At 38.8% G+C, this 25514-nt stretch overlaps 1 protein-coding gene across 1 annotated transcript; it reads right to left on the bottom strand.

The window, feature by feature from the left end:
* Positions 1 to 1726: 1726 nt before the first annotated feature.
* On the bottom strand, positions 1727 to 25448 carry LOC127582520 (RNA-binding protein MEX3B-like). The gene is made up of 2 exons (XM_052037851.1): positions 24693 to 25448; positions 1727 to 3638 (listed from the first exon to the last, which is right to left on the bottom strand). The coding sequence occupies exons 1-2, from the start codon at positions 25177 to 25179 to the stop codon at positions 2377 to 2379; spliced, it is 1749 nt and encodes a 582-aa protein (XP_051893811.1). The 5' UTR covers positions 25180 to 25448; the 3' UTR covers positions 1727 to 2376.
* Positions 25449 to 25514: the final 66 nt, after the last annotated feature.

Raw genomic sequence — 25514 nt, 5'->3', positions numbered from 1 at the left:
ATCGAGTAGATAAAGGCTTTTCCACAAGGCTGAAATGGTGGCCACAAGAGGACGTAGGTTTAAGGTGCTGGGGAGTAGGTATAGAGGAGATGTCAGGGGTAAGTTTTTTTACTCAGAGAGCGGTGAGTGCGTGGAATGGGCTGCCGGCAACAGTGATGGAAGTGGATATGATAGGTTTTTTTTTTAAAAGGGACTGTTGGATAGGTACATGGAGCTGAGAAAAGCGGCTATGGGTAAGCCTAGTAATTTCTAGGGTAGAGACATGTTCGGCACAGCTTTGTGGGCCGAAGGTCCTGAACTGTGCTGTAGTTTTTCTATGTTCTATAAACTTAAGCCTTGTTCAAAAAGCTGCATCATGAGTTAATGTAGCAACTTGCATTTTAAAAGCTGTTATAAATGTTACAGTCCCAAACATTTGTACAAGCACATGGAATCAAAAAAAAATTAGCACCATGTCACAATACAATTATCTTAACATCTAACCAAGTATCATACTTCACATCATCAACACAAATCATAACCTGCTTTAACAAGCAATTTTACACAAATTTTAAATCAGGATTTCAAAATTAAGGTGCAAGTTATTCCCTTTTGTTATGAAAGCTTTTGATAATCGAGAGTGGTTCTACGAGTGGGGAAGAACAAAATAAAAAGCCATGAATATAGTCAACAAAAATTCAAATAGATTCAGAAGAATAAATTTTCCACGAAACAGTGAGAACATGGAATTCACCACTATGGGAGTGGTTTATACAAGTGGCAGGGAAATATTTAAACATGAGTCAGAAGGCAAATGGTATATAAATGCCAATAGGTGCTGGTTATGCCAAATCTGGTGTTTTCTTTATATTCAGTAAACCAAAACTTAAACCTTATATACTATAGAATGTTTTATTCAAAGAATTAAATACTATTTTTAATAATTTTTCAATTTCTTGCAAGTACAGACCACCCCCCAGGTTATGAAGGTCCAACTATGGACACCCCTACATATGAACGAGCTCCCATTATATTAAATTCAGAAGTTCAACATGCGTATATACATTCATTCCTACAAACCGCAGAACTAGTTTTCTCCCTCTCTCCACTTTTAGTAATTGTTCTTCCTTATCGGTCTTAGGTGCTTTTAATGCCATTCATTACTATAATGTTGAGGTATGGTGACTATTGTGAGTGATTTTTCTGTATTTTCTGACTTAGGACAAAATCAGCTTATGGACATCTGTAAAAACGGAACCTGTTTGTTAGCTGCGAATGGCCTGTATACTTCTTCCCAGTCCATGGAAAACAATCAAGAGTGAGGATAATAGTGAGAAATTCCTTCATGTCAATTGTACCTTGTTATCTGATGTTTATTCATTAATACCAATGTACTTAATGAACAGTAGCACTGATCTGAATAGCAGCCCTCTCAATTTATTCCTTGTAGTTAAAGAGAGTACCTTGCTTCCAAAACAAAAACGCAAGCGACACTTTTAAAAGATCTTAGTTATAAAAAGCTTGGCATTCACTTTGCCTGAACCCACCTAGTCTATTTCAGTCTTCAAAACAAGATTTTGATCTTTTCACATTCCTATATACTTTTCTAAAATGTTGTGATATTTCACTGTTACAAAGTGCATTAACACACCTTCAGTCGGAGTTTTACTTCTACAAGTTGCTCACACAATAAAATGTTTTTTCTTCCACACACCACATACTGTAAAAAGTTTTTATTAAGAAGGTTTTTTAAGTCAAAAAATAAAACTCTTCATACAATTTCATACCGTCAAGTCAGTTCAGCAAATATATATCAGTACTTTAGCCATGTAAGGTTAAAGGTCCATTATCTTAAAATAAAATATATTTAGTTTTTAAAATTTATTCAAATAAAGTACATTTTCAGTCCTATAAATTCCCTACATATACATAGTAAGAGGTAAACAAATGATAAAACTTGGATATTTAGTAATCTGTACTGGTGCTGTCACAATTAAACTCTGGTGTTATAAAACATACAACCACTTGGCTTTTCTCAGCTATGTGTACAAGATATATTCTATGCATTAAAAAATAAAATGCTAGGTAGAAATTTTAAAAACTCATATCTGCAAAGTGCGGCGGACCTTTCCTTTATTTAAATCTAACTGAATACTGTCATAGTAACTTTGACAAGCAGTACACAATCAGCACATGTGGCTACAACTGCTTAACAATATCTAACTTATTCCAAAATTGCCAATGATGACTGGGTTAAAATTAAAGCTAATTTGTAAACATCTCCTCTAGGAAATATAGTCTTCCAGTCGAAATAAAATAAGGTTTGTCTAGGGTATATTGTACAGCGGTTATTCTGTTCTTGGTGTTGCCTGCAGTACTTGCTAGGACACATTGCCGCTAAGAAAATATACGGATGGCCTGTGATGCTGGTTTTTGGCAGACAGGGCACTTGGGCTCGGCTTTCTCACAGATACGGTTGGCACATTCCATGCAAAAGTAATTGTGACCACAAGGAACAAGTGCTGCAATCACTTCGCTCTCACGGCAAACTACACAGTCACGGTTGTTTTTCTGCCTGCTTTCGGAACCACTCGAGTCTGTGGGAGAGCCAGATGTTGCTGAGGTACTCCCAGGTAGTGAAGACGACGAATAGCCTGGGCTGTTAGAAAAGGCAGACAGGGATGTCTGGTTAGGTAGCCATGCTAAATTAGCCAAAGGATCACTTTGCACACGCCTAGCCAGTGGATGGTCGAGGGCACTACCGTCAGAAATGGTGGGTGACACACGAAGAGTAGAGGAGCCACTAATGCTGTTAGTGCGTCTCTGGACAGCTGAACCACCATTAAAGGCTTGAATAGGATTGCCATGCTCAAATGGTGACCATATCATGCTGTGAGGCCCACTTAGACAATCAATGGCCGGATATTCCAAGCCCACATCACGCTCATCTGAATTAACAGAGGTAAGTGATTCCCCAAATGTAAAGCCACCACTACCTGTACTGAATGGACTTGTTGGACTGGTATCTGCTAATCTGTTGCTGTAATAGGAATCAGTGGAAGTACTTCCCAAGGAGCTTAGGCTGTCATTTCGAAAGCTAGCAGCAGGTCTGCGGGCTGGGTTGGGGGCCTTGGACCACAGGCTCCCAGTAGTGCTGATGCCATCTAAGCTTACATCAGTTCCATTAGAGTGAAAGTCATTGTCTGCAGTTAAGTCGATAAGCACTCCAGTTCTCATTGAAATATGAGCCTCAATTTCCTCTCTGGCTCGATCCACATTTTCTGGCATGCCTGTGACCTCAAAGACCGGTTCTTTGTCACGGCTTGGAGTGACTATGTACGTATGAGTTGTTTGCTGGATTCGTTTTATGGTAGCTCCTTTGGGTCCTACCACAAGCCCCACCACACGATAAGGCACACGCACCTGGATTGTCGTCTGTCCTGGCAGGTTAGGAGATCCTGCAACAGTTCCTGCCAGCCCATTAGTTTTGTTGCGAGATGCTCGGATCATTGAGAAGTGTTCTGCTGCTGAAAGAATCTCCCTTTTGGCCATGGCTACATCTTCCTTTCTCCCAGTGACAATAAATACAGGTTCTTCACCTCGAACAGGGGTTTTTATGTATGTATTTGTCTTTGCGCGAAGAGCCTTAATTTTGCAACCTTTGAAGAAAAGAAAATTGCAATTAGATATTTTATAAGTTATTGTCCCTATTGAATTGTACAAAAAGATAGACATAGGTGTAATTCAATGTTACATAGTTTGGAAAACAATGCAATTTTTTTCAACTATTTGCTGTCTCTGCAATAAGGGATTATTAGAAGCCATACATATTATCACCTCTTCAGGTAAATTGATAAGATTGGTAGGAGATATGAAACATGAACAGGGTATAAGGAGTCCAGGGATTTGTTCAATTGTAATTAGAAAACTGAAGAAATATTGCTACATAAATTGCTTACACTATTTCCAATGCACAAGCATTTTTAAAAATGATTGGACTAAACTTCAGTCTGACACTTGTTTTTTGATGTATCTTGTAATCAGCATAAAGATGGAATAGGAACATTATCCTGGGATTAAATTGCCCAAAGCAAGATTGTGGAAGAAACAATCGCTGGAAACCATATACAGAGAACTAAAGAGGCAAGTTACAAATACCGTGATTAACAGTCAATGCAATTGTCACACATTTCAAACAGAAGTTTTTCTAAATTTACTTGGGAAATGTATTAAAACATTTAAGGTTAGAGACCCTCAGAGTGCCCTGGCCCAGAAGAATCAGCCACACCAAACCTCTGACAGTAACACAAAAACTTCACACCAAACAAATCAGATTCTTTAAAATAATGATTTGAGATACATAAAAGAGCTGAGAAAGATTTCCTTGCTCTTTTCTGAACATCATCACTTGGTCATTATACCTCCATGGAAGCAAAGTGAAAAAGCTTGGTCAAAAGTAGTTGCTCTGGGGAGAAATAAAAACAATGTGCTGGAAATACTCGGCAGGTTAAGTAGCATTTCTGTAGAGAGAAACAAAATTAAATTCAGGTCAATAACCTTTCATCAATTTTAGGCAGAGTCTGGAAGGAGGAAAGAGAAGTGGAAAAGGGGTTTCGGTGAGGAATTCCACTCCACTGGTGCCATGGTTGCAAGCAGTAGGCAGAGCAGTATCAGCCATGCAACAGAGCAAAGGAACAGAATATGGAGATAACAAAGACATGGACAAATACTTCAACAGAGGCAAAAAGGAGATGATCAATGCATCCTTTAGTTATTCCCGCACAGGATGTGCCCATCACTGAAGGCCCAGCAATATTTAATATTAGAGGCCCCTGCTAACAGATGCCAAATTTAGGAATAGAGTATAGAAATTTAACAGCTTTCAAAATGTCTGACTTCAAGTGATCTCTAAACACTGAAGTAAATTATTAATTACAAGATTTTTAAAAATGAAATAATTGAAAAGACTTAAAAAAGTTATACGCTGATGTTTTTAATTATTTTGAAAAAATTAATCAACCATCCCTTTGCCTCATTATCCACAGGGCTAGAATCCAATTGAAATCCATGGGATCTTAGGTCTGACCTGGCATAGGATCCAAGTATTGACTCCCTGGCATAATGCTGGGATTGGGCTTTGCCCCTAGAGTCAATGGGGAGTCCAGTAGTGGAACTTATCATTTGTGGCACCATCTGTCACTCTGTAAGGCTTGGGCATCTTCATTCAACATGTGCAGGTGAAATTTTAGAGATGCCAACAGCTGAAAGCACTGACTGCAGCCAGTAAGATTCACTTGACTATTCCTCCGAGATTGTGGTTTTTGTATATTGATGTTAGAGGTCAGAAGTTTAGATAGTATGCAAAGGCAGCTCTAGTACGTTGTTGCAGTGTATCTAATGAAAAGTACTCTCCGCAACCATGGTCTGCAAGTGACAGAGGGACTGAAGATTCAAGATAGTGGATTAGATGCAAATCTGGTTGGCTGTTTTGCCCGAAAGGTGTCTAATTTCTATAGCTGAACTCGTTCAGGCAATTGAAAAGTATTCCATCACATTGAACACGTGTGATTGCTGCAGAATACCTGCTCTTGTAGTCACGGTATTTTGGTGATATTCTTGTCGGGTTTCTGACCAATTCGGATCTCCAGAATTCAGTGAAGATGTCAATGAATGCTGCAATCATGCTCTAAGGGTGAGATGATTGGCCTCCAACTAGACCCATCTGTTGTAGTGGTGCAGAGGTTGATGGAGAGGCTAATTTATTCTTAATTTACTTAGCAGTTATAATCAAATATCTGATCCATTTGGAAGGCAGTCAAGAGTCAAACACGTTACTGCAAGTCTGGAGACATGTATGCCAGACCAGGCAAGAACAGCATACTTCCTTCTCTAATGAAGATTTGTGAAATTGATCATTTGCAACTTTTTACAACAACTTGGTATTTCAGTGCTTTTTATTCCAATTTGCTTAATTCATTGAATATTAATTGTTGGTGAGATTCCAATTCCTTTATCCAGATTCTTACTGCAGGATTACTAGTCTAGTAACATTGCCACACTCCACCCCACTGCAAAGAAAAAGACAGTGATAAGAAGATACAGGTTTATGAAACAAGACTGAAGGCTATCTGGCTCAGTCTACGAAAAGTTGAAGGAAAAGATTTAGAAAGCTATGGAGGAGGAGTGGTGGAATGAGATTAATATGCAAGCCCCATCACAGTCACTAAATGCCATATGGCCTTCACCTGTACTATTTCAATACCATCTCTTAGACTGTGAGCCAATACAGGTATGTATCTACTGCAAAAGGATTCTTAGAACCTCATACATACACTTTAAACTGCATTAAAACTAATTTTAGTCAACCTGGGGTGTTTTAATCAAATATTGCTCTTCTTGTTTAGCTTCCTAACTTTCACTGGAGTATAAAAATTAGACCACCCTTAATTATTCATTTTAAATAACATTTATATTGCAAGTGGCTGACAGACCTTTGAAAAGCAAAAAATTCCAGTTACTGGAAATATGAAATAAAATTAGAAAAAGCTAGCAATAATCAGGTCAGGCAGCACCTGTGATGAGAGGAAATAAGATGGTTGATGACCTTTCATTGAAACTGTTTTGCTCTCCATAGACAGGGATAGATCTTGTTTCAGTGACATATTCTTTCACTTATTCAGTTACATAATAGAGGTGCAGACTTGCAACAAATAATGGAAACTATTAGAAAATCCAAAGTATAAATGGTTATTGGAGCCAGGCTGGTTATGGCAAATTGCATATTTTTTCCAAAACTGAAAGTAATGAATAACAACATGCATGTGAAGAAAATCAACTAATTGTACATTGGTCTCCATTTTACTAACCTTAAATTAGAAAGCAAAAACTTACTATGAGAAATGTGCTTCTGACAGTGCCTTCACACTTGAAAAATTCATGACAATCAAGTTGAGAGACATGAATGCCAAGAATGAAACACTTAAATTGACACATCAAAAATATGCAGCTTCTAATCTATGCTTAGTTGCACAATGAGTACGTTATCATGCAAGCCACCTACCCAGTGCTAACAATGTCAAATGGTGCCAATTTTGTGCTAGTGGTACCACTTGCCCACCAAGATACAGACTGTAATGATCAATTTGATTAAGAATCACTTACACCAAATTAGTACCGCAATGCTTTAAGTGAAAATTATTGAGTCAAATTCTATTTCAACACTGCTTGTGATCAGGGTTTATATTCTAGTGCACTGCTAATGAAGTTCCTCACTGTCCAGCTTGTTATAGTATGTTAAACCAAGACACCTTTTGCACAATTCAGTAGTTCTGAATGACATAAACTAAAGATTCCACAATATCATTCAGAGTTTGCTTTATGTTCTGGGCAACATTTCTTCACGACAACACAAGCTTGATGACTAGCCATTCACTGTTGTTTATGGAATCTTACTTGATACAAAAATCATTACCTCTTTTGCCCAATATAGTAATGCAAATGTAAAGTGCTTTGACAACCAGCTCAAATGTGAAAAGGTGTAATGCAAATATCCAGATGAAGGCTCTCGACTCAAAATGTCAACAGTCCATTTCCCTCCATTGAAGCTGTCTGACCCGCTGAGTTCCTCCAGCACTTTTTGTGTTAATGCAAATATCAAATCTCTTGCTAGCACCATTCCTTTTAGCTTCTATTATGTGCTTCTTAACGGTTAGTCTTCAATCATATCCCATTTTAGCCTTCCATTAGCCAATAATTACCTCATCTGAGCAATTATGTAACCCTGCAGTCAACATTATTTTCTACTTTAATGCAACATTATTCCATTGCTGAAGTCGGAACTGGTTTGTTAGCTTTCAGAATCACTAGTACACCTGAAAATAATTGAACCTTTAATAAAGCTGTTCATAAAACACACTTTTCCTTGCACGCAGACATAGCTGAACTACAGCAAGGAAGACATCCTCAGTTCTGAGCAATCAGAATAACAATTAAAGGTGAGTGAGGTGAACATGAATCTACTCTAAGTTTACAAATCTTCAACATCTTTGGCACTACATTATTCAACCAACTAGTTCTGAACTAGTGAAGGTGCGGTCGATTCATTCTGGTACCTCATTTAAGGGGTCTCTATTTCAGTGCAACCAAGTGACTGTGGGTTTTTCTATTGCTATGATTTTGTTTCCCAACCTTTTCTGCATGATTACCATTCACGACTCCCGAGGGGAAACACAAGTAGGAACTGACTTTTCTGCATATTAGCACCGACAGCAATTTTAGATACCCTTTACAGACATATCTGAGATCAACTGAATCAACAAAGATTCAGAAAACCTGGGCCTTCCTGCTTTGTATGATTCAATGCAAAAGGTATTAAGCCATTAAAATACCATCTGCAAAGACATTCAGCTGTTTACTCATTAGAAGTTTACCATACAACTGAATCTTTGAAATAAAAACTTTCATTTAGGCAAAACAAAATATGTATGCTATTCTTGCTACATATCTGAGAGATATGTGCACTGAATTCCTGATCAAAAGGCAACAGGGAAAAATATACTGAATGTCTATCAATCCAAAATTATATACAGTTACCTGTAGCTCCTTATGCTGTCTCAAGGCATGGAACTTCAACCCAGTAGGGGCACGTTAACTTCATTAATGCAGGATTTATTTTCACAAATTTTAGTTACTAAATGAGACCGACACCAAAAGCAAAAGGATGGATGGTATTCTTCTGCAGAATTAACCACAAGCAACTGGACTTGGACAGACCAAACAATTCAAGGATGGTCACTTGTTTTTGATTAGAGTATGCTGAGAAGCTTTGTAAAACCCTTTGGTGCTATTTGAATTTACAATATTCAATATACAGCTCATTATTGTATATTTTGACAGAGGCAGCCAAAGTGGCTGCATGTTGATCTACCTCTACACTACCACTGCCATATCTGAACACATGGTACCCAAATGCACAAAACATGTTGGTATACAAACTGTTTACCATCCCCCTTTCACCTAGATTATCTGTTCAATATCTCACTGCATTTTAGGCACCTTTTGTTGTTACATTTGCTGTCACAATACAACACTGAATACACTTACAATGCAAGTGATGGATGGTAAAGCACTTTGGGACAAGATGAAAGGTGTTATGTAAATACAATTCTAGCACTGCCAAATTAATACACTAAATTTAAAACATTATCTCTAAACCATCCTTCTGTTCCAACTTCTTGAAACAATACAATTATTTTTGCTTATGTAGAATCCTCCAATCTGCTTTGCCAAAGTCAGATGTGATCACAATTGCCACCACTTAACCATTCCTTTGTCACCATTCACTTCACTGACCACTTCACCCTCCTGCTGTATTGTCTCCACGGTACACTTCTTTCCTGATTGCTCACATATATGTTGCCAAATAGGCATTACACCAACTTCAACAGCTTTACCTTATATCTACTAAATATACACCTAGTGTAGTACTGCGATTTTCCTTCATTCTAGCATTATGTTTTATATATTGTCATATCAACAGCAAAAGGGCAAATTCTCACGTGATGAGAATTCCAAACCATTTCAACCATGACAAATCAGCCCAAATATCATTAGTGCAGTCTCCAACTTCCTGAAGTTGGAATTAACACCAAACTCAACGTCAACAAAATCAACAATTTTTTTTACTCATTTTGACTTGACAACTTTCCTTACCTGCTTCCTCAGAGGGGATAAGACTTTATTATTCCAGTTAAACAATATTCAATTATGCTTCTGCTGTTACCCAGCCTTTAATCTCTTGCCGTAAATTAAATCCATCTGTTACTACGCCTTGAAAGAGTCTAGTTAGGGTATTTGTCAGTGTGAGCCATAAACTCTATAATGTTGCACTCACTAACTTATTCAAACTCAAAATTCCACACTGATTATTTAATATTCATAGAACATTGAATACCATAGAAATCATAATACCATAGAAGAGAAATGGCAGTAGTTAATGGGACTTATTCTGGTTGGAGATCCGTGACCAATGGTGTTATGCAGGAATCTGTACTGGGACCTCTGCTATTTGTGATATAAATGACTTAGATGTAAATGTGAATGGTGGGTTAGTAAGTTCGCAGACAATACAAAGATTTGTGGCATTGTGGATAGTATAGAAGTTGCCTGTAGTGTTGCAGATATAGGTGGAGAATTGGCATATGGAGTCTAATCTGGCCAAATGTGAAGTGTTGCACTTTGGGAGATCAAGTGTAAAGTACAGTTAATGGCAGGACCCGTAACAGTGTAGATGTACAGAGGGTTCTTAGACCCCATCCATATCTCCCTGAAAGTGGCTGCACAGGTTGATTGGGTGATAAAGGCAGATTGTGGAATGCTTGCCTTTATTAGTCGAGGGATTGAGTTCAACAGTTAGGAAGCTGAGTTGCAGCTTTACAAAACTCTGGTTAGGCTGCATCTGGAGTATTGCATTCCATTCCATTCTGATTGCCCTGTTATAGGAAGGATGTGGAGGCTTTGGGAAGGGTGTAGAAAAGGTTTACCAGGATTCTCTTTGGATCAGAGGGCATGCGCTACAAGGAGAGGTTGAACAAACTTGGGTTATTTTCACTAAAGTGGCAGAGGCTGAGGGGAGACCTGATAGAAGTTCATAAGATTATGATAGATGTAGACAGCCGGTATTTTTTCCCCCAGGGTCAAAATGTCTAATTCTGGAGGGCATGTATTTAAGATGAGAGGGGGAAAATTCAAAAGGAGATGTGCCAGGCAAGTTTGTTTTTGTGTTTTTACAGAGTAGTGGGTGTCTGGAATGTACTGCCACAGGTGATAGTGAAGGCATATATGACAGAGGCGTTTAAGAGTTAGATAGGCACATGAATGTACAGAGAAGGAAAGGATATGGACATTGCATAGGTAGAAGGGATTAGTTTAGTTGGGTGTTTAATTACTAATGTAATTAGTTCAGCACAACATCATGGGCTGAATGGTCTGTTCCTGTGCTGTACTGTTCTATGTTCTATTCAATAAATCTTGCCTACAACAAGATGGCACTCTAGCTTCCACCTTCTCCCTAATAATCCAATTAATTCCAATATTCTCATTATCCTTTTCATTCTAATCGCTTTCATTTCAATTGCAGCACTCATACCATCGTGAAGAGGCTGTGCAGCTTTTGGGTTCAAAAGCAAAAAATTCATTTTACATACTTCAGTCAATTTGGAAGCATGGACAATTTAAAAGAATAAGTAAATGAATAGATTGGAATGAAATGACTAACAATTTTATCAGCAATATCTTCATACAAATCTAATGAAGTTAGAACAAGAAATATTATCAATGTACTTCCAGGATCTGGTTTTGAATGTAGCTAATTTTCAACATTCATTAGACTCCACTCCTTCCCAACACCAACCAATCCAATAAGAGAATTTTAAATACACATCCAGAGCTTTTAAACACAAATTAAGGATTCTTGAAATCAGTATCATGGAGTAATTGCCAGAGAGACAAATAGTTTTGATTCATCAGGACTTTCTCCAATTTCGAAACTCTGCTCAAAATTCATAACTCTTGTAAATACATTGCACAATTGTAACTTCAGCCATGTGCAATGCTGCTTAAAACTCACCATTTTGCCAGCACACCAACTAGCAGATGTAGCATAATAGTGAATATCTAAAAGGTGATCAAATCTCCTAGGAAAACGACCAGCGATATCTGTAAATCCAGATCCTTTCCTGTATCCACTTTTATAATGGCCTCATTCTTTATGTTTTTCTCCTCTTACCACCCTCTCAAACAATCTAGCCAAATATCAAAAAAACACAGATCACTGACAAAATCAACATGAGATAAGGTACTTATTCATTAGTCACATGTTCATCAAAACACAGTGAAATGCATCTTTTTGCATTACTGAGAATGTGCTGGGGGCAGCCCGCAAGTGTCACCATTCTTCTGGCACCAACACAGCATGCCCACAACTTCTAACCCGTACGTCTTTGGAATGTGGGAGGAAACCAGAACACCAGGAGGAAACCCATGCAGACACGGGGATAATGTATAAACTCCTTACAGACAGCGGCGGGAATTAAACCCGGGTCACTGGCGCTGTAATAGCGTTATGCTAACTGCTAAGCTGGGCACAAAATTTGAAACATTGGTTAAACCCTGCCTTAGCAGCTGTGAAAAAAATAATTTTAACATTTTGGGGATTGCCTTCAATCACTGTGCAGAGATTGCATGTTTTCTCCATGACCATTTGTGTTTTCTTCAAGTGCTCGAGTTTCCTTTCATATTCCAAAGAAGTGCTCATTGGTTAATTGGCTCCTGTAAATTACCCCTCAGTGTGAATATAGGCCAGTACAGCACAGGAACAGGCCCTTTGGCCCACCATGTCTGTGCCAACCATGATGCCAAATTAACCTAATCCCATCTGCCTGCACATGGTCTATATCCCTCCATTTCCCTGCCTATTTAAATGCCTCTTAAACATTGCTACCGTTTCTGCTTCCACCACTTCCCCTGGCTGAATGTTCAGGCACCTACCACTGTGTAAAAGAAAACTTCCCTGTTAAAATCTCCTTTTAACATTCCCTCTCTCACCATAAAGCTATACCCTCCACTCCGGGGGAAAAAGACCAATTATCTATCATCTATGCCACTCAATTTTTATATACTTCGAACAGATCGCCCCTAAGCCCCCAATGATCCAGAGAACAGTCCCAAGTTTGTCCAACCTCTCCTTAAGGCTAATGCTCTCTAATCCAGGCCACATCCTGGTGAACCTCTTCTGCACCCTCTCCAAAGCCTCCACATCCTTCCCATAATGTGGCCACCAGGACTGCACACAATACTCTAAATATGGCCAAACAAAAGTTGAAATCAGCCACAACACGACTTGCCAACTTTTATACTCAGCACCCTGGTTGATGAAGGCAAGTATGACATACTCCTCTATAACCCCATCTACTTCTGCATCCACTTTCATGGAGCTATGGACTTGCACTCCAAGATCCCACTGTACATCAATGTTCCCAAGGGCCCTGCCATTAACTGTACACTTTTTTTTACATTTGACCTCCCAAAATGCTTCACACTTGTCCAGATTAAACTCCATCTGCCATTTCTCTGCCCTCACTTCCAACTGGTCTATATCCTACTGAATCCTTTGACAACTTTCCTGACTATACACAACTCTGCCAATTTTTGTGTCATCTGCAAACTTACTAATCAGCCCAGCTATATTTTTGTCCAAGTCATTTACATACATCACAAACAAGAGGTCCCAGCACTGATCCTTACAGAACACCACTGGTCACAGATCTCAAATAAGAATAACATCCCTCAACCATTACCCTCTATCTTCTCTGGCCAAGCCAATTTTGAATCCAATCTACCAAGTCTCCATGTATCCCATGTTCCTTAACAGTGTTGATGAGCAGAGGGATCTTGGGGTCCAAATTCATAGCTCCCTTAAAGTGGCTACACAGGTTGATAGGGTGGTAAAGAAGACATATGGCATGCTTGCCTTCATTAGTTGAGGCAATGAGTTCAAGAGTCAGGAAATTATACTGCAGCTTTTTAAAACTTTAGTTACGCCACATCTGGAGTATTCCATTCAGTTCTGGGCACCCCATTATAGGAAGGATGCTGAGGCTTTGGAGAGGGTGCAGAAAAGGTTTACCAAGATGCTGCCTGAATTAGAGGGCATGTGCTATGAGGATAGGTTAGACAAACTTGGGTTGTTCTCTCTGGAGCAACGGTGGCTGAGGGGAGATCTGATAGAGGTTTATAAGATCATGAGAGGCATAGATAGACAGCCAGTATCTTTTCCCCAGGGTTGAAATGTCTAATACCAGAGGGCATGCACTTAAGGGGCAAGTTCAAAGATGATGTGCAGGGCATGTTTTTTTTACACATACAGAGTGGTGGGTGCCTGGAATGCGCTGCCTGGGGTGGTGGTGGAGGCAAATACGATAGGGGCATTCAAGAAGCTCTTAGAATGAATTCAAGGGAAATGGTAGGATAATGGACATTGTGTAGGCAGAAAGGATGAGTTTAGTTGGGCATTTTATTACTAATGTAATTGGTTCGGCACAACATTGTGGCCTGTTCCTGTTCAGATCAACCTACCATGTGGGACCTTGTTGAAAGCTTTATTAAAGTACACGTATAGAACATCCTATGCCCTACCCACATCATCTTCATCACCTCCTCAAAAGTTGTTTGTAAGACTTGACTTGCCCCGCACAAAGCCATGCTGACTATTCCTAATAAGTTGATGGTTTTCCAGATGCAAGCAGATCCTATTCCCAAGAATCTTCTCCAATTATTTCCCTACCACTGATGTAAAGCTCATCGGCCTATAAGTTCCTGGTTTGTCTCTATTGCCCTTCTTAAGCAAAAGACCAACACTGGCTATTCTCCAGAGAATAAGGTGAAGGACTGTAGGAAATAAGGGGGAAAAGTGGTATAATGGATTGCTCTCCTAGCAATAGACATGGACCACATGACCTCCTCCTATGTTATTATGAGGTATATGATTAAAAAATGTTTTACTTTATCATTTAAAATAGTGCACATGAAAAAAAGCATTCGAAAGAATGCAAATTAGCCAGTTCATCATCACTATTCCAATCACAATGAGACAGAATTAATCAGGTTTCCACTGAATGCAAGTGGAGCATTCACTACTACTAACAGTTTTAATCTAAAAAATTCAAGGCTCATGTATACCAAAGGCCATCTATAATTTAAACAAGATAGTACAGGCATTCCCTATGTTACGCAAGTGTTCCGTTCGTGAGAACTGTCCATAAACCGACTTCTCCAAGTCAGAAACATCAGTTTTCTATAGTAACCCATATCGTATTGCTCGACATGCACTTGCATTGAATAATCACCCTACCACCACCCATAATTAATTGGAATACATACTGTATCCAGTTATTAATGAATACTATGAAATATTATTACTAGCTTGAACAATGTAAGGGAGAATTTGCCTAAAATCAGATTTCTGCAAGTCAGGTCATTCATAACCCTGGAAACCCTTGTATTTGTTTCATATTTAAAAGCCCATATACAAGTCAGTGGGATCAAAATTACACCAGAAACAGGTCTTTACTTAAAGTTTTACAACTCACACCAACATTTCTTGGATAAACTTTTTTTTGTTAAAAAGGACTGATAAGGGTGGCATGAGAAACTAGTGTTAACATTCAAATGTTATTGCCTTCCTTGTTCAGAACAGATATGAACTTTAAAGCATGTCAAAAAAAACTTTAGATGCTGGAAATAAGAAAAAAAGAGAAAATGTTGGAAACACTGAGCAGGTCAGATAGCTTCTGCAATAAGAGAAAGGCCTTATCAAAAGACCTATTATAAAGTATCAGATCAAAATTAGACAAAATATAATTTAATGGGTGAAACAATCCAAATCCACATTTTCTGAAACTGCATTACCAATTAAGTGCCTTCTATACTGTATATAGGATCCAATGTACTTCTTCCTCAAATACAGAAAAGTGTCAAGTAAACATAAATCTTAAGATAACGAAACTTTTTAATAATTGTTTTCACATGATCAGATGCCATCTATTTGTAGTTTAATGAAGCTGTTGGTCCTCTTTTGCTAGTTTACTACATGAACATGATATTCATTCCTCATTTTAAAGTGCATTTATTACCTCAAAAATATTCTGGAACTTGGAAGCATTGTTCACTACTTCTAGTTACCAAAGCATCTTTCAGATTAAATGAATTGTGAGTCAGGAGGGTGACAAAAGAATCCCAAAACAATTAACTTTCATTAACACAAATATATGTAACCACAGTTCAAGATACATTTAATCTGGAGTATTATAACTCTTGACTAAATCAAAGATCTCCACTGAATGCAAAGTGACTTCAGAATTCAATTAATTCTTTAATGCACAATAAACATACATCAAGAAAGCACTTTTCAACCACACTACATTTTTATCTCCTATAATAAATATAATGCATACAAATTCATTTACTCATTTGACATTTTGGTATACATAGGGATATCGGCTTTGCTAAATGAATGACTGATATTTTAAGTTATCCATTTTGGTATCTTGCACTATGAGCCACAGACTGATTCAGTGTTCATTTTTTTCTTTTTCCAAGTTCTCCAAAAATTTACCAGCATCAATACAGATTACACAATACAAAATCATTTGGCCCAATTAGTTCATGGCATCATTGATACTCCACGACCCACCTCTTGTGCTTCTTTTCATCCATTACCAAACCCACTCTCTCATATGTTTATGTAGCTTATGTAAAATAGACCTCATTTTACCATTCCTTGAACATTACCTGTGGTTACATATTCTCTATTCTAGGTGGAGATGTTTCTGGGCAACAGTCTTCTACCAGTTGTCCCCAGTTTTGCTTTTCTCAGCTAATGAAAACACAATTGCCCAGACTGGATTGTATGGTGCACACACAGCAATTTCAATGGAAAATAAAATATTTAAGTGGATGATAAAGTCTACAATTCATTCCAGGGTGCTCCATGCATCTGATGGATTACAGAGGGAAGACATGAGACGTGCAGTGGCATGCGACATCATGCAATACATACCAGGATGTCCCTTCTATACGTTCACTGGTACATGAGTGATCACACAGAAATAGGCCCAAGAAGACTGGTTCAATCAGCCAGCTACCGCGCTGCTCACTGTCACCTGATGAAGGGTTATCAACCCGAAATATTAACTGTTTCACTTTCTACAGATGCTGCCAGACCATGTGAATATTTCTAGCATTTTCTGTTTTTATTTCATATTTACAGAATCTGGACTTGTTTGCTATTAGCTAGCTGACTGATATACTGTTCCGTCAACATTTTCTTCTTACTACTAAATGGGCAATGGTGCATCTACTTACTCAAAGACTTTTTTTTAAAAAAGATGAGTGGAGGCAATCCATACAAACCAGGAATTTAATCCCAAACTCGATACAATATCATTTCTAATTTCATCCATTGATGTCGAGTCCACATGATCAATCTCCCTACAAAATACTGAAACAAAGTAACTTAACACAAGTGCTCCCTGCAAATTTATCTTGACTGTACATACTAACCCCAACTGACCTACATATAACTCTTTACATTCCATGATTTGATTTTCTAGCTCTACTTTGCCATTACTTTAAAAAAAATTCTCCTAGTGTCATTGTATTCTCCCTTCTTGCACTCTCCTCCACTTTCTGTGGACTTTATTCATGATTTACAAACTTCAATACTTCATTTTCTCTCTATTCAACCACATTAGTTAAACTTGTTTTTTGTCTGGTGGAATATATTTTCCCTAATGCCATTTTAAGTATTTCCTGTCCATTTTATCTTCCCCAAATCTAGTCTTTACCTCCTCAAAATTAGCTCCACTCTAGTCTCCTAATTTAACCATAAAAGTTCATGTCTCATTCCTTTTAACATTTTGAGAGAATTCCCTTTCATAACCAACAATCTTTTCAGTGACATAACAAAATCTCTGACTTTGTAAGTAAGAGAATCAAATCCACCCAAACTTTACTTTTTGTTTACACACAGAATTTGTAAAGAGATTCATCTTTAATGAAATTACATCCAGTTTCTGAGGCAAAACAACAATACTCTGATTTTCCCCAAGTTGGGCCCACTGCCTTCCCTCCATCCTGATCTTCCCTGCTCCGGATATGCATGACCACTTTTGCTGGTCAAGAAAGTTCTGCAGCCAAGTGATGACAGGGCCTTGAATGGCATGGACCAGAACAAGCCCTGTCCATAAAACCCCTCTGGAAACTGCTGGTAGACATCAATGCTCCAACCCAGCTTTGTCATTTATCAATGCACTAGAGGCTTATCAATGCTTCTGGATGCCTGTACCATTCAGAAACATTTAAAATTAATAACAATTGAAAACTTAACTAAAACACTTAAATAACTAAAAACATTAAAGCTAGCACAAATAATTTTAAGAAAAAATAATTTAACTATCACTTTCTTCCCTAAAGGCCAGCAATGAATAGGCTCATGGGTCTGACACTAGACCTATCCTGGTGTATAATCCAAGTACAGGTTTTAATATCATTACAGAAAGTCTCAGTAAGCACCTGTTCCGGGGGTGGCTAGCGTGGTGCATAGCTGGGAGATAGTTGTTGGAGCTCGGTTAGCAAGAATAGAGCTTCTGCAATTGCCTAGGTGCCCCAAATGTTAACACTTACCAGCAAAATTGAGGCAGATTATGGATTACCAGCAGAATTTTAAAATGTCAGTTTATGTTGAGTAAAATTTTCAACTGCACATTTCTGGCAACTACTGTTCCACAATTTTTGAAATTACCATGCTTAGACAAAACCCATTGATATTGTTAAAAAAAATACCATCTCAATATTGCTTTTCTCAGTTTCTATACCAGTCTCGTAAAAAAAAAACTGGATGACCACAGTCTGAACGATTATGGTACACAGAGCTACAATAATTTGGCATTTTTATGGTAACTATAAAGCTTAAAAGTACCTCAAGTTCTTTATAGAGGCTAAATGACATAAGACAGCGTAATAAAGAGAATAAAATAAATAGTTGTTAATGAAAGTAAAGAGTGTTGAAGAAGAGTGACATTGAATGATAGCAGATTTTTGATTAAAGTACAAGGAACATTGAGAACTGTACCTTTTAAATTACCATGAGAAAGTACTGCATTTCTTAACTTAAGTGAAATTTTAAATTACTTGAAAACTAAAATATGCCAATACCTAATTTCAAAAATTGGAATACATAAATTCCTCCCTGAACTCCACCTCACACAAAAAAATGATTAACATTTTATGACTAATTACCTTCTATTTGTAAAGTGGATGGTAATTTTTTGTAATGTGACATGTGAATTAAGTTAACCTCAGATGAGGAAGCATTCGATATTGAAATCAGCTTTGGGGAAGAAAAGTCAGTCAATATATATTGAAAGGACATGAAAAAGTTTATGTCAAATATAAAGCAAAGGATATAGGACAGAGTTGAAGGGACAGTGTCAATGAAAGGAAGGATATTGTTAAAGCAAATGGAGTAGTGTCACCTTAAGGTTTTGTTAATTAAATCTATGCACGGACATTGAATGAGGACAGGACTGGAGTCGACAATGAGAATCCATACGGTTGAATGGCTGACTGAAATAGAGGGCTTGCGTACTTAAAACAAAACCATGGGCAAATTAACAGAGAAGTTAAATGAATATTGATGACTACCTGGAACATTGGAAGAAATAAAAATTGCCAAAAAACTCTGAGCCTCTTCTGCTTAAACATAAGTGGCAATAGCAGGTATTTCTCCAGTTTATGATTTTGACAATTTATTGTCTGCTGCCACAATCAAAGTAGAATTAGGAACACAGACCTGCCTGTTAATTTGGATGACTGCAAAAGGTCCCCCCTCACCACATACAAATCAAGCTTTCTAAAAAACGATTTTCCTCCAACCTAGCTGAAAAGTAAAATAAACTATATTGACATACACAAGCATTAGCAAGACACCCACTTTAAACAATTACCCTATTGCAATAATGAAATCCTTTACAAATTTAATCATCAGAAAACTGCCAAAAAATTGTATTAAATTACAACATACATCCTTATAATTCAACATATCAAAAAATGGAAGGCTACTATAATATGGAAGGTGAGCAAACAAAATATCAGATGTAGTGGAGACCTGTGCAGTGAATTTAGCCTGAATAATGCGTCTTAAATTAAATTTTAAGCTACAAACTCCATCCTGAGCTCCTTCAGTGTTTTGCTTTTACAGGCTGTTTCTGGGTTAAGAATGCCCGACTTATGGACACCCATATTATTAAATTCGAAAATCCAACATACACACACACATGCATTCGTTCCTATAAACAGAAACTGTTTCCCCTCTCTCTACTTTTAGTAATTGTTCTTTCCTGTCAGTCTTATGCATGTCATTCATTACAATACTGTGGAGGTATGATTACCATAGAGAGATTATTGTACATTTTCTGACTTATGGACAAACCAGACTTATGAATATCTGGAAAAACAGAACCCATTCGTTACCCGGGGACATCCTGCACTATAAGAATTATATACAAGTGTAACTGTCAATTTATTTATTGTGAGCACATAATTCTGTTCATTGTTGTGCCCAGAACTTAAATTTAAAATCATCTAAAGCTCGGGTGGATACTTATCCAATTTGCTCAGATTGGGTTAAACCGACATGGAAGAACAGTATTCTAACCCACTATGCCATTCAGAACTACTCGTATATTACATTCTTTTGGCGCAATTAATCCAAGGATCTATGAATACAACAGAAGCTCACCCTCAAAACATTAAGATCTTCTGCAAACCAGTAATTTATTTATGTTAGTAATTTAAGTAGTTTGTGTGCTCAGATCCAGTGATGTTGAACTTACAATAACTCCTTAAAACTTAAATATGTTCACTGCCAATTTTAGGGAAAAAAGTTGTTTGCTGTAGATATGGTCAAAGCTGTTCTTTCACATGCTAACGATTAGACAATCTGATCTCTACCACAATCAAAGTAATCAACTGTTATATGTCAATGCCATGTAGTATCAATCATAGGATTTTAAGCTATGACTAGAATTAAAGTAAACTGACTTCTATTTTCAATGTTGCTGTTTGTCTGACTATTCTACTTATCACTGTACAAATATAAATTGAAAAATCAAAAAATTGCAGATACTGGAAATCTGAAATAAGCTGTGAATTGAAACACAGCTATTTCGCTTATCACAAATGCTGCCCAAGCATTTGAATATTTCCAGCATTTTCTGTTTTGTACAAATGTGGATACGGTTTGATTCTCCAAGGCCAGTGTCATTCCTTTCTGATCTTTTTCCCATTCCTTTAACACAAATTTTACTTACTCAAAACACAGCAAGCCGTCATTCAGCACACAGAGTTCAATCCAGTCCACAGCAGAGCAATTCCATCAATCCCATTATCCCGCTCCTTGTTTCCCTCTAGCTATGTAACTTATTCTCTCTTATATGTCCATCAACTCTCCTTTGGTTTATTTGTCACTTACCTACACTAAAAGGGGCAATTTACACTAGCTAATTAATCTACCAGCATATCTTTGGGATGTGGGAGGAAATCAGAGTACCTGATAGAAACCCCCACATGGTCACAGGAAGAATGTGCAATCTCCACACGGACAGCACCCAAGGTCAGGATCGAACCTGGGTGCCTGGAACAGAGAGGAAAATGGGATAACTGCTGCATCACTGTACCATCCTTTAATTTCATTCACATCTTAGGGCTACTTGATTCTGTCCTTTTATTTCCCAAAAGCAGAGTAATGTTTAATCCAAAGATCAACAAAGAGATACTCTTGGTTAGTGGTCCATTCTTCTTGGCCTCTATTTTTCAGTTTATAATGCTAGTGGGCAGACAATTAAACTTTAAGTAAATACACTTAAAGCTGGTTGCCTGACCAGAACAGCTTACTATCCACTCTTGTTGCAAAAGTAGTCAACATTGCCATTTTAATTAATTACTGCTCAATTTCTTCTCTATGTGGAAAACTCTGGCTACTCTAATCATCATTCCTGGATTACAGGGAAATGAGAACACAAGTAGAAAATAGCTTGTTATTGCCAATCATTGAACTTTGATAGAAAATACATGTATGCAAGCATTAGGTAAGACATAATCAACTCTCGTTATCTTCTCACCTCTGCTCTCTCATAAAATGGCTTCTGATGTCAATCACTGTTTGACTTGCTTATGAATTAGGCTCATTCAGATGGAATAATTTAAAACAGTGTCACTTTCAGAGGAAGAAAAGAAAAATTAAAAGAGAAACCAGAAATATTCTATAAAAGTATTTGTGGTCATTTTCCTCTCTGTTGAAAGCTCATGCGAATGTAGAACCAAGTGCAGCTGTATTTAGGAAGTTCAAAACCATACTCTGTTCAACTGTACTTTCTTCAAGAATTGAATGGTTCATAAATTCATAACCTAAAAATAGTCCAAAAGTTTTGGGTATAAATGCCTCAACTGGCAAGAACTCTCCTCCCCTCCCCCCCCCCCCCCCAGGTTTTCTTTGCTTAGAAATCAACTGCAGTCTAGTTGATTTCAGTACTGTACTAACAGCACTATCACTGCCTGAGAGTGTTTGCATTAGTCCCACTCCTATTATAACGTCCTGACCTTGTTGACTCAAAGCCAAACAACTGCTAGCTGAAGTTGCCGTTCAATAAAATGTAACAAGTTGGAAGGTTAAAAATGAATTATAAAATAACAGGAACACACATGGCCTGGAAGGTAGGTGTGTGTGTGTGTGTGTGTGTGTGTGTGTGTGTGTGTGTGTGTGTGTGTGTGTGTGTGTGTGGCAGCTGCAGGGGGGAGAAAGATCATATGTGGTGCAAGTAGTTTTTAAATTATATATTTTCCAGAAAATGTATAATATTAGGAGCAGAGTTTCCTATAGTATCAACAAATAGTGTCTCAGATAAGTGGTACACTATGGACACATGCCTGGTCTTTCCCATACAGCTCAACACAATGTCAGCTGCAACTCTGTAGGCTCGACCAATTCCGTCAAATGATCACGAAAATCAAGACAAGGCCACAGCCCAAATGCTTAGGGATGCATGACCTGGGAGGAAGTTACCAACCATATAATCGAGCTTTAGTCATGGCAGGAGGTGGTTTAAAATATTATGTGGATCTTTGCAAAAAAGAGTAAATAACTTCAGCTCTTTAACTGTTTAAATTGAAGTTCAAAGTGACATAATGGACTCAGGTAAGACGAGGCAAAAATGCAGGTTCTGGAAATCAGTGTACTAATACATACCATCGAAAAGTGCTGAGTAAAATATCATATGTGAAAACAATCAACTATTTACACGGCATACATAACTTGAAAACCATAGGGCCAATATTCAAATTATTTGGAGTTCCCATCTTTGATTATCCTCTTGGTGTCCCTGCTTGGATATGACTGCACTCCTCAATCAAACAGCCCACAATCTCTCACCATCCAAGCTCAACAATGAAAAATCAATGCGCGCATGACAAAGATTTTCCTGCAAACATTTCAATTCGGATCAAAAAGGAGTGTAAAAAAAAAGCAGAGGAGGAAAAAAATTAAAGCATACAAGAAAACAACCAATTACATAGCACTTAAAACTGAAGATATATAGAAATGACATTTCTAAGAGTGCTCAGTTTTTAAAAACACACATTGGTCAAAAAACAACCACAGGTGTATCATTCCTCAGCAGAAATGCAAAATATTAAGAACTTTTGTTCAATTAAGTATTTTCTGTAAAATCTAGCTTAGGTGCCTTAGCTATTCCTACATTGAAAAAAAATCCCAAATAATTGCTTGATTAAAATAAAGCTTTGAAATATTATCAGAGGTTTTCACTACCCACAGTACCAAATGGATGTGATTTATCCCTATAAACTGAAACAGATCATATTAAAGTAGGTATTCAAGCACAATTGAATGCATGTACATTTGAAACATTGAACTCAGCAGGATTCTTTTTTCAAATGGTACTGTTTTTGTTTTAAAAATCATGTGCACGCAAAGTACTTTAATCAAGATTTTTAAAATTCAGGTCAATATTTCTATCTAGCAGAAATTTGGAATTAAATCTATTTCAAATATGGTAATATTTGCTGCTCTGGAAACAAAAGCAAAAATCAATCCCAGACTCCCAGACCAAACCCTACAGCCTATGATGTCAGCATATAAATCAGAGCATGGTTTGATTCCTTAACAAAGGGAACAATGAAACACTAAGGAATTTGCCTGAATTAACTAAAAAAAAGAAATTGTCACCTTTAAATGCAACATGAGGACTTTCTATTTTGTCCTATTACTGTAATACAAGCAAAAAAAGAGTTTGAAGGAAATTTTCCGCCCAATGTTACATGATAATGATTATCCAACTGGGCTGAATTCAGAATATCCAGTATGTGTGTGTTTTCAGGTACATAAAAGAATCAGGCAACTACCCATTTCCAAATAAACAATTTTCCTCTGATTATTTTAGATAAACCATAATTTTGCTAACAGATTGAAATTACAAAGAAACTGACATGTCAAATGGGGGTTTCATTACTGAAACAATCCAACCCTCTCAACTACAGCATTTAATCCATTTATGTTATGCACAAATAAGCTATTTTTGCCCCTTCGCTCCACCCCACCCACACACAAAGCAACTGCATTAAATCCAACAGCTACAAAGTAGACTCTCAACATCTTCCAACGATGCAGAAAAGATTACCATAAACAATCTGTCAACTGCTGGTGCAAAATAGTCACAGGACCTCAACAATCTGAAAGGTTTAAGATCCACAAAAGAAGCAAATTTTTTCTGGAGCAATTACTTAGTTTTAAAAAAATGACAAATTTGCTCTCCCCACTCCAGTTAAACACACACACACACACAATATCCAATGAATTAGAAACCGTTGCACATTTGTATTACTTTTTGTCTAACACACTAATCCGCATTGTTTCAGGGTTTGAATGAATTTTAATTTTTCCAACACCCCTTTGCATATCTCCAGCCAGGGTTCGCTGGCTAAATCATTTCCCTCTTTGGAAAGACTAGTGGGGTGGGGGGGGGACTTTTTAAAAAAAGATTAAAAGAGGAAAAGGCGCCGCTTCCTCCTTCGGCTGTGGTTACCTTGTCTCCCCACGATCTCGGCCACATGTTCGGAGCTGGGCACCGGCACACACTCGGTCATGTTGACGCTCTTCCTGCGCCCGGGGTCCCCGGGCATGCTGAAGAGCGGCGGGGGCGGCGGCTGGAAGAGCGAGGCGGCCGAGTGCGGCAGCCCGGCCAGCCCGTTCATGCCGCCCTCATCCTCCGCCTCATCCTCGTCGTCCTCCTCCACCACCATCACGGCGCCGCCGCCTCCACCACCACCACCACCACCACCACCCTCGCCCAACAGACCGTCTCCTTCCTCTCCCAGCCCCAAGATGGAGAGGTGATCCAAGGCGAGCCGCAGCGACTTCTGATCCTCTTCCGTGCCGGCGGCGGCGGCGGCATCGGCGGCCCCGCCACCGCCACTGACGCCCGCCACCGTGACCCCTCCTCCGCCGGCACCGCCGCCGTTACCACCGGAGTCACTGACAGGCTCCATCTCCGAGAACATCGAGCCGGGCATGCTGCGGCCGCCGCTGCCCCCCTCCTCCCCCCGCCGCCGCCGCCGCCGCCGCCGCTCCTCCTCCTCCCGCTCGGGCTCCGGGCTGCCTCAGCCTCCGCTCCCGCCGCCGCTCCGCCCACCTCCCGCGCTCGCCGCCTTCCCCTTTGTCTCGGCCGCTCTCTCTCTCTCTCACACACACACACCGGCGGGGGCGCGCGCGCGCTCGCGGCCGGCCGGGTTCCCGCGCGCTGGGGCGCGCGCGCGCGCGCCGCCTCCCACCTCGCGCTTCCTTCCCGCCGCTCCTCCTCCTCCCCACCCCCCCCTCCCGCGCCGGCCGTGCTGCCTCCGCCTCCCTC

The sequence above is a fragment of the Pristis pectinata genome, chromosome 24 (genome assembly GCF_009764475.1).
Source record: "Pristis pectinata isolate sPriPec2 chromosome 24, sPriPec2.1.pri, whole genome shotgun sequence".
In the NCBI taxonomy this organism is placed as follows: domain Eukaryota; kingdom Metazoa; phylum Chordata; class Chondrichthyes; order Rhinopristiformes; family Pristidae; genus Pristis; species Pristis pectinata.
Note: the sequence above shows the minus strand (reverse complement) of the source record. Positions and strands in the feature narration are given on the sequence as shown.